Source organism: Acanthochromis polyacanthus, chromosome 9 (genome assembly GCF_021347895.1).
Source record: "Acanthochromis polyacanthus isolate Apoly-LR-REF ecotype Palm Island chromosome 9, KAUST_Apoly_ChrSc, whole genome shotgun sequence".
NCBI classification, from domain to species: domain Eukaryota; kingdom Metazoa; phylum Chordata; class Actinopteri; family Pomacentridae; genus Acanthochromis; species Acanthochromis polyacanthus.
In genome coordinates, this window is record NC_067121.1 from 13642450 (window position 1) to 13656896 (window position 14447).

Sequence of the window (14447 nt, forward strand, 5' to 3'; positions counted from 1 at the left end):
TAAAGCATTGTGTAAATTAATTATAATTCAAACAGCCTGAACTAATCATTTTACAGTACAGAGTAAACTACATATTGTATGTGCTTTCTTATCTGTGAAAAATGTCATGTTCTACAAGTACATGTATGGAGATTAAAATCAGACTGCTTCTTTGTGCAGTACCTGTGCAGACTCTGTGCTGCTCTGGGCTGTGATGGAGATGTATGGCTTAGAGGCTGTGGAGCAGGTGGAGGTTCGGGGCGGCACTGGTGGAGGGGTTTTCTTGTAGGTGGTGATGCAAGATGAAACTACAAAGAACAAGAAAGAAAATTAAGAAGGAGAAGAAATTTAAAAAAAATCTGTATTTTAAAACTGAACTTATAGACACTGCACACAGAAACTGCACTAGTCCTACATAGACAAGGTTTTCTAATTTTCCTGTTTTGATACACAAGATGAAGACATTTGGTTAATTTAGTGAGTTAATTTCCATCAGACATGAGAAATATAAACTGCACTGAACAGCAGTGATAATCACCATCACCTTGATTAATATTCTTGATGCTTTGGTAAAATTGTTACATATTACTGATGCAAATAAAGCATACAGAATTGGAATGAACTGAACGGATAATCAGTCAGTTTAACCCATGTATTAATTCAAAATTGTCTCCAAAAGATTACATACCTAAAAAACAGTGCTCTACTAATGTTTGGATGCATCATTATTGCTGGTTGGATTATGTTAGGTCAGCTGGAAGTGGTTGGAGTGGATGGAGAGTGTGCAGAGACCGGGGTTTACATTCAGACTCCCAACAAATTCAGAGATTAAGGTTAGGTAAAGATGCTGATTTTGACTAAATGTCAATGAATGTGTAAAAAAGTCACTGTAGACTTATTCTGTATTAAACCAGACCAAAATCTTACTCTACACACGGATTGCAACCCTTAGCAATACTCTAAAAAGATGAACAATACTGTAAATAGATATTGTCCTGAAACATCACATATGTTGTCAGTGAACATACTGATGTTAAGTGTCATTGTACTAAATGCTTTCACTGCCAACACTTCATCATTATGTTGGTAGAAAAATTGTGTAAAAATACCATTTCTGTGAGACAGAGCTGGAATCTCTCCAACACCAAAATGTCACCTTTGTTCTTACAAACTAAACAAGTTTCAAGGATCACTGTTTTATTCCATGTCAGTGAGACTCTACATAAATTAGAAAGGGAAGAGAACATTTCTTTTGACCTTTGTTTATCACTTTTGCTCTTCAACATTATTTGATGAAATAGACAGGCAGAAAATGTTTGTGTAACTGTATGTGATGCACTGTCTTATGTACATCTTACAAGGGTGGCCAGGTGATGCCGTCATTAGCACTGTCACCTCACAGCTAGAAGGTACTGGGTTTGATTCCTGGCCTAGGATTTCTGTGTGGAGCTTGCATGTTCTTCCTGTGCCTGCGTGCTTCCTCCCACAGTCCAAAAACATGCTGAGGTTAATTGGTGATTTTAAATCGTCCATAATGTGAATGTGAGTGTGTTTGGTTGTCTGAACATAGCTCTGTCATAAACTGCTGACCTATCTAGGTGTCCTCTGTCTTCACTCCAAGTCAGCTGGGATAGACTCCAGCTCCCTCGCGACCCAACAGAGGATTGTAGTGGTGCATAGATAATTGATGGATGGATGGATGGGTAGATGGAAGGATGGGTGGATCGATAGAACACAAAAATGAGCTTCATTAAAAGTCCATCAGTACTAGATCTTTAGTTGAAGCTTGACGCACAAGTTAAGTTTGAAACATTTATTGTAATAGTGCATTTTAGCTGGTTGTGTAGCTCTGCTCATGTGATGCTCTGGGATAAATCTTAGGAGTATAATTCCTGTTCTGACAAAACAGAGGTTAAGATGCATAAATTAATGAACCAAGAACGCATGCTAAAACAATTCAAAATTCATGTACAACTACATTTTAATGCAGGAGGAGGCTATGAAGGGAGGAGGAATTACATTTCTGGAAGCAAGCAGCAGAGTAGTAACAATGATGGAGACTGAATGAGCTGAGACTGAAACTTTATAGGTCATTGGCAAACTTGATGAGGACATGGAACATGGTCGTAACAGTCAACATCAGAATCTCAGGTGAATATCATGCTGTACACACCCAACCAAAAACCAAGCTGCACAGCACAATTACTAACATGAACATTTTTTTAAACGAACATTTAGGATAAATGACAATACAATCTCCAATATCCTTATCATTACTTCTATTTCCCTTGCATAGTCATGTGAAAACTTGTTGAATAGTTACACGCATGGGATGTTATTATACGGCCATAAAATCAGCAAGGAAGTTTAGTCAAACATTTCAATCATTGAGTCCCTAACTTATGACGACTGCCATATTGTGATTATTTATTTGATCTGTTGCAGCTTACAACATTAAAATTTACCACAGCAGACAATAACTTAAGGGACTATAGGTGCAACTATGACTTTATGAACAGTGACCTGCTCATCAAAAGTAATGAAGAGCACAAACTCAATAGTTTACAGAAGATTGCCATATTGTGATAGTAGACAGTGATACTCCCTCTGAATACCACCACTCTCCCATGTCTTTTTAAATGGACAGGTTACTTTAAATGGCAGCACAACTTTCCAAAAACACTCACTGAAATGAAACGAGTGAAATAATCTTCTGCAACCGAGGAATTCCACTTGCTGAGATATTCCTAATGTGTTCTCCTGCAGAGGGTAACTTTAACGATCAACAGCTAGCATGATAGTCTTGTTAAATGCTCAAATCAATAGAATAAAGCAAAACAAATGACAATAATAATTCTTGCATGAAGCAAAGGAGAAAAAAAAGAACTAAAGACACTCTTTCTATAGGAGAATCTGCTATTAGAAACATAAGCAATAAGGCTTTAATCATAGGCATAAAACAATAATCCTACCACAATTGTTTTGACAACATACATATATCTAAACAATATCTCAATATGCGGAGTAAGTGCTTTGAGCATATGAGTGATCAGATGTGTCTCAATTTCTTCCAGTTAAGCAACAATAAACAGAATGAATTGTCTTTCAAATCAAATTTGTAGAGTGAATGAATGAAAAACCTGTTTGGTTGCTTTTGAACCTTGTGTCTGTCCTCTGCATGCCCACTGGTGGAGCTGTCACTAAGCACACACACCATATTCATTCATCCATTTTCTCCCATGCAACAGTGGATCATGTTATTCATATTGTTTGACATCTGTAGCCGTGTTTCTTATGTAGCTATTGGAACCAGAAAATCCAAATATAGATATGAAATGAGATTTTTTTCAATCGTGTGTTCTTAAATAACTTGTAACATGAGTAAGAAAGGACATAAACCTTTCCACAGTTAGAAATACAACTGAAAACAACATGTGAAAACTTTCTCCAATCTCCTAAGCACTAGCCCAGTTTTTGAAAGCACTCTACTATAATACGAGATACACTGCTCAAAAAAATTAAAGGAACACTTTGAAAATACATCATATTTCAATACGGGGAAAAAACAAACTGGATCTTAGCATTGATATGGACTGGATAATGTGTTAGGAATGAAAAGTGCCACATTGTTTGATGGAAATGAAAATTATCAACCCTCCAGGAGGACTAAATTCAAGACACCCCAAAATCAAAGTGAAAAACTGATGTGGCAGGCTAGTCATCTTGCTGAAATTCCTTGGCAGCAACTCAAAATGGTATTCAGTAGTTTGTATGGCCTCCATGTGCTTGTATGCATGACTGACGATGCCGGGACAAGCTCTGAATGAGACGACAGATGGTGTCCTGGGGTATCTCCTCCCAGAACTGGACCAGGGCATCGCTGAGCTCCTAGACAGTCTGAGGAGCAACCTGATGGTGTCGGATGGAACAAAACATAATGTTCCAAAGGTGTTCTATTGGATTCAGGTCAGGTGAGCATGGGGGCCAGCTAATGGTATCAATTCCTTCATCCTCCAGGAACTGCATGAGTTCTCTTACCACATAAGACTGGGCATTGTCATGCACCAGAAGGAATCCAGGACCACTGCACCAATGTAGGGTCTGACAATGGGTCAAAGGATTTCATCCTGATACCGAATGTGTCAGAGCTCTCTCCTCACCCCTGTCCTGTCAGACATCCCAAACACCCTATCCTATCTGTCTCCCGCTGTTTACTTTTCTCTGTTGCTCTGCTCTCCCTCTCTCTTCTCTCTCCCCAGCGCTGCACCTGAGTGGAGCGCGGCTCTCAGCTGTCTCCACTCAGGTGATTAGCTTTGCCATGAGACCCGGATGGCTGTGCTTCATCTCACTAATTACATCCTCTGCAATAAAGACCGGCTGAACCTTCCACACCCTGCCAGATTGTTAAACCAGACTCTGCAGTCAGTTTGCTCTGTCGTCACACAGATTCTCTCTACATTCTCAAGAGATAAGCAATATTAACATGCCGTTCTGCTCTATTCTCCTTTAGAGGACCCAGCTGAACCCCGTCTGATCTGCCTGTCTCCCTGAAACCCCTCCGAATCCCTCCTTGGACCCCGACTCGACTCATTCCTGGATCCTCCAGCCATTCTCTGGCTTAAACCCACTTCTGGCCCCTACCAGCTTCACTCCCCCCTTCGGTGTTCACTATCTGCACCTCCCCGGAACCTAGAAACGACCGCTGTCAACTGGCCACTCTCCAACACGCCCCCCCGGATCGTCAGTGTCCGCCGTCTCCCGTATCTCCTGTTCTTGCTCGCGGCCGCTGCCGACTGGCCACTCACCAACACGGCCCCCTGGATCGTCAGTGCCCGCCGTTCTCCATATCTCCTGTTCCTGCTCACGACCACTGCCGACTGGCCTACTCACCAACACGGCCCCTCGGATCGTCAGTGTCCGCCGCCCTCCATATCTCCTGTTCCTGCTCCTCTCTGACCCCCGTCTGCATCCACCTCCGGCCGCCAGGAATCCATTCACCACCACCCACCCCACTCTGGTTCCTCTCACCTCCCTCCACTATTCAACCCTTGTGCAATATACATCATTTCACCCAGCCTTGGTGGTGTGCTCTCTGCTCAGGTCTGACCTCCTAGAACCGTGACAGAACAATCTGGCCAAACATGGACCCGGAGAGCTCACCGCCAAGGCCGGACCTGCCCACACCACCCAACGTCATGCGAACTGTAGCCAGTCAAGGTCACATCCTCAGACAACACCACCAAACCCTCCGTGAGCTCACAGACACTTACCAGCAGATGAACATTCAACTCACCGCATTAGCTAGTCAGATATCACAGGTAGCTCCCGCCCCGGCCCTATTAATTCAGTACAGCCAAGCTCTGCAGGACCTCGCTGCCACTAAGACACGATTGGACGACTTCACTGCCCAGTTAAACCAGGTTGCCTTGTCCCTAGCCCAGTTCTCTGCCACCCAGTCCCCGCCAATCTCCCCTCCACCAGTGCTACCAGCCCCGGAGGACCCACCGGGGGCAGAGCCGGTAACTCACCCCCAACCAATAGGGATCAATTCACTGGTTTCTGGCAGAGACCATGACCTGTGGCTTGCTTACTCTTATCCCAGCTTCTTTTCACACTTGTCTGCAAAATGTGCACATCACATTTTGCCTGAATGCCTGAACAGAACTATGCCATCTGAAAAAATAAGAGACATGATTCTGAGGTTCCCAAAGTTGACACCATTCTCACCATGGCTGGGCCTTGAGTTCTTCTTGATGACTTTCCCAAACAGGTTCTGCTTTCCTTCCCTGAGTCCCTGAGACCAATTCAAAGTCCTGTTCCTTAGCTTCCCCAAACCGATCCTTTGCCAAAGTTTTTGCTTCAGTGACTGCCACAGCTACAAGACTTCTAGCCCCATGATACCTGTCTGCTGCAGGTCAGATTCCCACGCTAGCCAAACCTAAAAACCTCCTTCGTCAGCTTGATAGCCACCTTCCGTGCTGGTGTCCACTTTGTTTCCAGTTTACCCTCACTACACATTTTAGTGAACCAGGTCTGTCCAGGAGCCTTGCTTAACATCTAATTTAACTCATCACCAAGCAATGATCAAATGACAACTCCTTTCTTTGCACAAATGTCCAAGACATATGGTCATGGGTCTGATGATACCATTACAAGTTAATAATTGACCTTTGGCCTAAAACGTTTTGACAACAAATACTCTTTTGAGCCTCCTTATGCTCAGACATGATGTTAGTTAGGACTGATCCATGTGCCATGCACAGATGTTCAATATCCATCCATTCATCATTATGCATGGGGAAAAATGCTCGTCTCAAAACAAGAAAAAGAATTATTTCAAAGAACGTTTACCTTGAAACAAGTGAAGAAAAAAATTCGCCAATAGAACAAGTGAAAAATGGCTTGGTAAGATTTCTTGAAATAAGATATGTTATTTAGAATATTGAGAATTTAAAATTAGCTGGGAAAACTTATTTTAAGCTATATTTTACCAGGATTGTCAAGCTTAGGTGTCTCAACCCTCCTGTTGTCCTCATTTACGGGCACAAAAAAATATTGTTTCTTTTCTGAAAAAAATCCAAAAATTCAGCAAAAAATTCTCCAAATTTATAAAAAAAAAATTGCAACATCTTCAGAAAGAAAATTCCTCAAAAAGTTTCCCTTAAAAGTTTTATTTAAGAAAAATCCCCAAATTTGGCAAGAAATTAAAATTTAAAAAATAAAACAAATGAAAATTGTAAATATTTTCAGAAAATGAATAAACATCTTCCAAAAAATCCTAAAGATATCTAAATTTATTACATATATATCAGTAAAATTTCTAATATTTCTAATATTTGTTTCTAAATCAACCAAAATCCAAAATTCGCTGGATTTTGGTAGATTTTTTTCTGAATGTTCTATAAAAAACATTTTTTTAACGTCTTTTTTCCCACCAAAAAATGTTCAAAAATCTCTCAAAATTTTTTGAAAATGTGGAAGTTTTCACTGTGAAAATATATATTTTTGTCCACATTTTAAAACTTTAAAGCGGGTCAATTTGACCCGCATCACGACATGAGGGTTAAAACACGAAAATTTCAAGACTGTTTGACTTAACATGATATTTAAGATGCATTGTCTTAAAACAAGTCCCTCCATCTTGCTGAAATGTTACTTAAGTGAATTTATCAAGTGGGATTTTGACTATGGGTCACACTCAAACCTGTGTGTGTGTGTGTGTGTGTGTGTGTGTGTGTGTGTGTGTGTGTGTATACTTGTTTCTGCTATACCGGTGGGGACTTTGACCTGACTATTTGCTATAAAGGTGGGGACTTGTCTTACAGTGGGGACCTAAAATGAGGTCCCCACGGGTGGCAACACCGTTTTCTTGGCCATATTGTTGTAAATAAAAAATGTAAAAGCGCAAAAACGTTTGTTCAGGGTTAGGCATTGATTTGGTGATGGTGATAGTTAAGGTTAGGGTTAGGGTAAGGGTTAGGAGTTAGATATGAATGGGAGTCAATGGTAAGTCCCCACCGGTATAGAAAAACAAACAGTGTGTGTGTGTGTGTGTGTGTGTGTGTGTGTGTGTGTGTGTGTGTGTGTGCGTGCGTGCGTGCGTGCGTGCGTGCGTGCGTGCGTGCGTGCGTGCGTGCATGTGTGCGCGCGCGCACACACCACTCTCTTCCTAATGGTCCTTTGAGAATATCTGCATGACAAGGATGTTCAGCAAGAGGGACTGTCAGGATCTTCGGAAAAAAAAACACCTTGGAAATTAAATGTTAAAGGTAAATTGTCTGTCTGCACATATAACACCTGTTGAACCTTAGCTAGGTTCGACAATGCAATCATATAATTTCCTTGTAAGGGCTTTGATGTGTTTTTGAGGCGGATTTTATCAGCCTCTGAAAAGCTTCACATGTAGGTGGCTGTGTGTGTTGCTCTGCTTTGCACCTGTCTCTCTTGCTAACCATCCACCTCATGCAGACATTGTAAATGGACCATTACAAATGCACGCACGCAAGCACGCATAAGGACTTTGCTGCATCTTCATACTAGATTTGTTCGGTCATGAGCTGTGTATTTGTTTAAATTCATATAGTTCATACATGTGGTCTTCATTTTGGTACTTGTGTACCATAAACACTGCATAAATTGTTGATATTGATGTTTATAATCTAAAATTCTGTTTGTGTCATGGATCCTACTGTAGGACACTAGAACACTGAGAGAGACCCGCAGCAGCTCATCATAGCAGTGTTTGTCATTCAAAAGGAGGGAAAAGGACTAAAAGAAAGTCAAGTGGACATCATACAGTACATTTCCGCTTTCTTACTGAGTAAAGTAAAACACTAGAGAAAATCTCTTTCTGCTGAGTTTGTTACCAGTTAAGTACAGTATACTAACTGTACTTAAAGTATACTGTCGTACAGCAAGTCATTTTTAAAAACTTAAATAAAAACTATTCTGTATTTCTTCTACATGAAAAGTCATTTATTGAAAAGTATTATCATTATTTCTAGATAGCATAGTTAAAACTGGGTTGCTACCAACATATGGAGTCACAGGGGTGCCACAATAAAATATAAATCAGTTAAAAAATAAGGAAATAATTGTGTAAATATAAAATAAATAAATAAATGTGTAAATATAAAGAGAAACAAATCAATAAATCTGTTAAAAATAAGGAAATTAATGTGTAAATATAAAGAGAAACATAAATAAATCTGTTAAAAATAAGGAAATTAATGTGTAAATATAAAGAGAAATAAATAAAGAATAAATATATAAAAAGAAATTTTGTCTTTGCGTTTTCACATTTACCCATTCACACACACATTCACACACTGACGACAGGAGCTGCCATGCAAGGCGCTAACCACGACCCATCAGGAGCAATTAGGGGTTAGGTGTCTTGCTCAGGGACACCTCGACATGAGCACAACGGGCCGAGGATCGAACTGGCAACCTTCTAGTTACAAGACGGCCACTCTACCCACTGAGCCATGCCCCCAAAGTGAAGCGATGTGACTGTGGCGCTTCAGCTGATTCTACCAACAGACACCGAAAGGACTTTGATAGTTCAGTAAGTTAACCCTTTAAGCTTCAGTCAATTCCAGCCGTTTTCAGTACAAAAAATCGCTAATATTCTATTTTAAATAAAAAAAATTACGAAAAATATGGGGAATATTGGACGGGCATCACGAGGTGCATTTCCTTGAAAATGACCGATTCGGGGATTTTATACGACTTCAGGACATGTTTTGGACAAAATAGTTTACTGGCTTGTGTCGTCTGGATGTAAAAGGTTGGATTATGGCCGTTTTTTGTGGAATCTTTTTTTTTGTGTGTAGTAATGAACCCGGAAATGTGAGTCGCGCTGTGTGCATTGAAGCCGTGTATAGAGAACGGATGGATGAATATTTGATGAAATGTGTTTTTCTCACCCGCTGTAGTAATCGCATCTGAAAGTGGTTTATACCGGCGGATTCATGAGAATCTAAGCTTTCCATCGGCGTATAGTGTTTGTATAATCGTGTTTGCAGCCGTCGGACATTCTTGAAATTCCTATGCAAATTAGTAGGTGTACCGCCGGCGGTACACCTACAACACACTGAAGCGTAAAGGGTTAATTTTTATTTTCTTAATGGTGCTGGTTTTAATGCACTTTATATGCACCTGTAGTGTCAGATATAATGTGTGTCATGCACTCCAGATGTCGATGGAGTTTATTTGTGTGTGTGTTGACCAGAGAAGAAAGTTAGCATTCAGTAAATATTAACTTTAATGTGAATTAGCGATGCTAACCAAGCTAGCTGCTCAGTCATAGCCTTTTTAAGGCTAACATAGCATTAAGCTAACTATGTTTGTGTTGAGTTTTATGTAAACAGCTGAAGTGTGTTGTGTTTGTGTAATGTGGTACATTTAGTTAATAAAACTGTCAGTGGAGATGCTGGTTCACATTAATGTAACATTTAGAAAACCTAAATGTGATTAAAACAGTAAGGTTAAGGTTCTGTGTTGTCAGTGGTCCTGAATATCTGCTGAGACTCTCAAGTTAAACTGGAGAAAACACTAAAGTCATTTCTCAATTCAAAGTAGGCAAGTCCGTACTCGCGTTCTCGCAAGACTGGAGAACGCATCGAGGCTAAAGTGCATCTGGAACACCACATGATGACATCACCGCCTCGTTGCATCCATGGGGGGTGCGGGGGTGGGGTGTGTGTGTGTCTTTTCTTCCTTCCTTTACGGCTGCAGGGGGAGCTTTTATGCTCCTTTAAGGCTGCAGGAGGAGCTTTTGTTCTTTTAAGGTTGCAGGGGGGCTGGACGCATATTCTACGCAGCAGGGCCCGCATGAGGACAGGAGATGGGGCGACGGCCCCCACAAGGACAGGAGACGTGGCAATGGCCCCCATATAGACAGGAGGCAGGGCAATGGCCCCGCAAGGACTGGAGACGGGGCGATGGCCCCCAGATGGACAGAAGACAAAGCGATGGTCCCCATATGGACAGGAGTCGGGGCGATGGCCCCAACAGGAACAGGAGAGAGGGAGGCGACACGGGGCCTCTCCTCAGCTGGAGGGAGTGAGGCGGCACAGGGCCTCTACTCAGCAGGGAGTGAGACGGCATCGACCCCACTCGGAAACAGAGGTGGCGTGGACCCGCTTGGAACTTGAGGTAGCACAAGTATTCCATGAGCCAGATAGGCTGGTTGGTAACACTCAGGAGGTCAAATTGACAGCTATACCATTTTATTGTGCTACCCATGCATATATGAATTTGGTATGATAGACCTCTCAAAGTGGCAGCTTAATGTATTTTTGCAAGTCGCAAGTTTTCGCAGACTGTGCCCCATTAGAACAAAAGGGCTAGCCATTTACCAGCCTATCCTTTGCTTTAGTTTGGGAAGAATGTCTTGAACATCTCCAGAAATGTCCAGAGTATATTTTGGAATTGCCCTTTGTGTTCAAAATAGAGCTTGATGCTATCTAAATTTCAAAAAATTACATAATTCTAATATTGTATTGTTTCATACACCTGTAATAACCTGTTTTCCCTAATGTATGAACTGGCTGAGTACATACTGCCAAAGACTGGCGACCTATCCAGGGTGTCCCCTGCCTTCGCCCGAGTCAGCTGGGATAGGCTCCAACACCCCCCGTGACACTAGAGAGGATAAAGCGGTGTATAGAGGATGGATGGATGGATGGATGGACGGCTGAGTATATACTGTTGCTATGACCATGGGCACGCTGTGTGCTTTCCTAGGTGTTAAGATTACAAATAGACCAGACAGACATTGGTACCATCTCAGGTGGCCAAACCTAAGTGGTACTAAAATGTACATTGGGATAATATAAGTAAATTAAGATGGGACAGCATTTCCACACTGGCAGCTTTATCACTTATTTGTGATTTTTCACCATAACCGTTGTTTTGCACAATTCCTTTAACCCTCTGAGGCCAACATTTTTTTTAAGACTGTCTAGCTGTACTGATTTCTTCCTGAATGTAGACAAACACTACATTTTCCAGCACCCCACACTCTGAACTGCAAAAATGCAACATTTTTGGCAGGAAAATATTAATACTGTAAGACATACCACATTCCAAGTTCACATGACATGTCTTCCACTGACCCCCCAGCTCTCTGTTTAGGAAGAATTTTAACAATTTTCCAAGTAAGCATTTGGACTTGTGGTATCTTTTTTTTCTTCATCCTAAAGATGTTTACTGATAGACAACTCAAATATTTTTTTAAAAGCATAATGCATGTGATTTTTAGGGATTTCTTTCAATGGTTCAAAAATGCAACACTGGGTCTTAATAGGTGCTACTTATTTACACAGAAGGCCCCATCACAGGTCATGAATAAATTCATCAATTGTGCCATCTATACAGTGTCTATACTGCACATATACAGTCATGGAACAAATGGTCAGAACACCCTTGTTTTCTTCAGTTTCTTGTTCATTTTAATGCGTGGTACCAATAAAGGTATATCACTTGAAGAATACAATGAACATGATCGGAAAATGCAGCTGATTCCATAATACTTTATGTCCTATCTGGCATGCTTCAGCTTCATTGTATTCCAGGGTATATAAGAGGACATTTCATAATGTAGCCGCAAGGGGACACAAGCCAGTGTCTTATTGTGCTGGTCCCAAGCCTGGATAAATACAGAGGGTTGTGTCAGGAAGGGCATCCGACGTAAAACTTTGGCCAAATCAAACATGCGAATCAAATGTATGACTTCCATACCGGATCGGTCGAGGCCCGGGGTTAACAACGACTGCCATCGGTGCTGTCGACCTACAGGATGCCGGTGAAAATGAACGACTGTTGGTCGAAGAAGGAGGGAGGAAGGTGTGCTCATAGGAAGAGAGAAGAGGAACACCAAAAGTCTAGAACTGAGAGTAGGGACTTTGAATGTTGGAACTATGACAGGAGAAAATAGAGAGCTGGTTGACACGATGCAGAGGAGGAAGGTGGACATACTGTGTGTCCAGGAGACCAGATGGAAAGGTAGTAAAGCTAGAAGTCTAGGAGCAGGGTTCAAGTTGTTCTATCATGGTGCAGATAGGAAGAGAAATGGAGTAGGAGTTATATTGAGGAGGATTTTGTTAGGATGTCCTGGAGGTAAAAGAGTGTCAGATCGAGTGATGAGCCTGAAGCTAGAAATCGAAAGGTGTGATGTTCAATGTTGTTAGTGGCATGCTCCACAGGTAGGATGTGATCTGGAGGAGAAGGAGAAATTCTGGTTGGACCTTGATGAAGTGATTGCAGAGCATCCCTAGAAGTGAGAGGAGTTGTCATTAGTGCAGACTCAACGGACATGTTGGTGCAGGAAACAGATGATGCAACCCGGTCTCACAAGGATTCGTGAAACTGTCACGTAAATTAATCTATGGTTTTGTGTGCACCAACACAATTTTCTCATGTTTTTTGTGGTGCACACAACGAAATTGAAACAAATGTATTTCAAGCGGAGGATATTTCGTGCCACTAAGAACGTATTTAAAACTACTGCAACTACGGGTTTGATTTTATTTTCATATCTGAATCTTAATCACACCTGAATAGAACGTTTAATTAATCAAATATTCCTCGTGTGCCATATTTCTCCTCGGTCAGATTTAAGCGAGTTAGGGCATTTTGAATGGGAAATTATATTTTTAATGTAAAAGCGTTGCGAATCCAACGCTATATTTTCGCATTACATCTTCCCATATTTATAATGTAATGCAGGGGTCGGCAATTAGATGTGGCTTCGGGCCAAAATTTGTGTAAACATCATTCGGGCTGTTTGACCGAGAGGGCCGGTGCGCTGGTATTTATTAAATAATTTTATTTAGTGGGTATCCAATACCCATATAGCTCAGCAGGTTAAGCAGGTGACTTATGTACAGGAGCTGGTCTCCTGACACGGGTTCGATTACGGTCTACTGTATTATAATATTAGGGAAATTTTTCATACACAAATGTAAACCTATTTTTAATATGTTTCATAAAGAAATGTCTCTATTCTTCTCATCACTGAAACATATGAAAAAATGGACTGCTGCAAAAATTTTTTACATGATTGAAGATATCAAACTCATGGACAACTCCTAACCCATTGGACATTCATGCGGACAGACTCCTGTTTCAATTTAAAAAAAAAACAAAACAAAACAAAACGTGCAGCACTTCGGCACCTTTCTTCTTCGGTGGTGTCTGTGTAAAACAATGTCCAACATGCAAACAGCACACCTAGCGCCATGAAGCACAAAATGCAGGTGTAAATCAATGGGGTGCTGAACATAGTAATATTCATAGCGGAAATAATAGATAATAATAATATGATAGGTAATAGAATATTCTGAAATTAAGCTCGACTGTAGACAGGTATTTTGCAAACACTGTAACACACACACACACTAATATATGTTAGAGAAGCAGATAATGGCAGTAAAGTCAATTATTTTAATAATTTGAAGAGACAATATATGATTACGCTATATATACATATATAAATATATAATAATACATTTTCTGACATATCTTTTAATATATATATAATATATATATATATATTATTTATATAATAATTTTTCTGACATATCTTTTTAATATATATATGAATTATATGTGTGTATATGTGATAATAATCTCTGATATATAACTTCTGTCTATTGTTTTATATAAAAATATGTGTTCATTAGTCAGTATTTTGTTTATATATGTATATATAGCGTAATCATATATTGTCTCTTCAAATTATTAAAATAATTGACTTTGCTGCCATTATCTGCTTCTCTAACATATATTAGTGTGTGTGTGTTTACAGTGTTTGCAAAATACCTGTCTACAGTCGAGCTTAATATCAGAATATTCTATTACTGTTAATCCCACTATGAATATTAAAATACGCCGAACCATTTGTCCTGTATCATAGCTACATGTATGACGTTTGCAGCAAAAAAAAAAAAAAACGCGTGAAA

General features: G+C 40.4%; 1 protein-coding gene across 1 annotated transcript in view; it reads right to left on the reverse strand.

The window, feature by feature from the left end:
- Positions 1-14447, reverse strand: part of LOC110964770 (disks large-associated protein 1-like) — a 212760-nt gene that overhangs the window by 50546 nt on the left and 147767 nt on the right. The window contains 1 exon segment of the mRNA XM_051953320.1: positions 163-287. Within this exon segment, the coding sequence (XP_051809280.1) occupies positions 163-287 (125 nt within the window).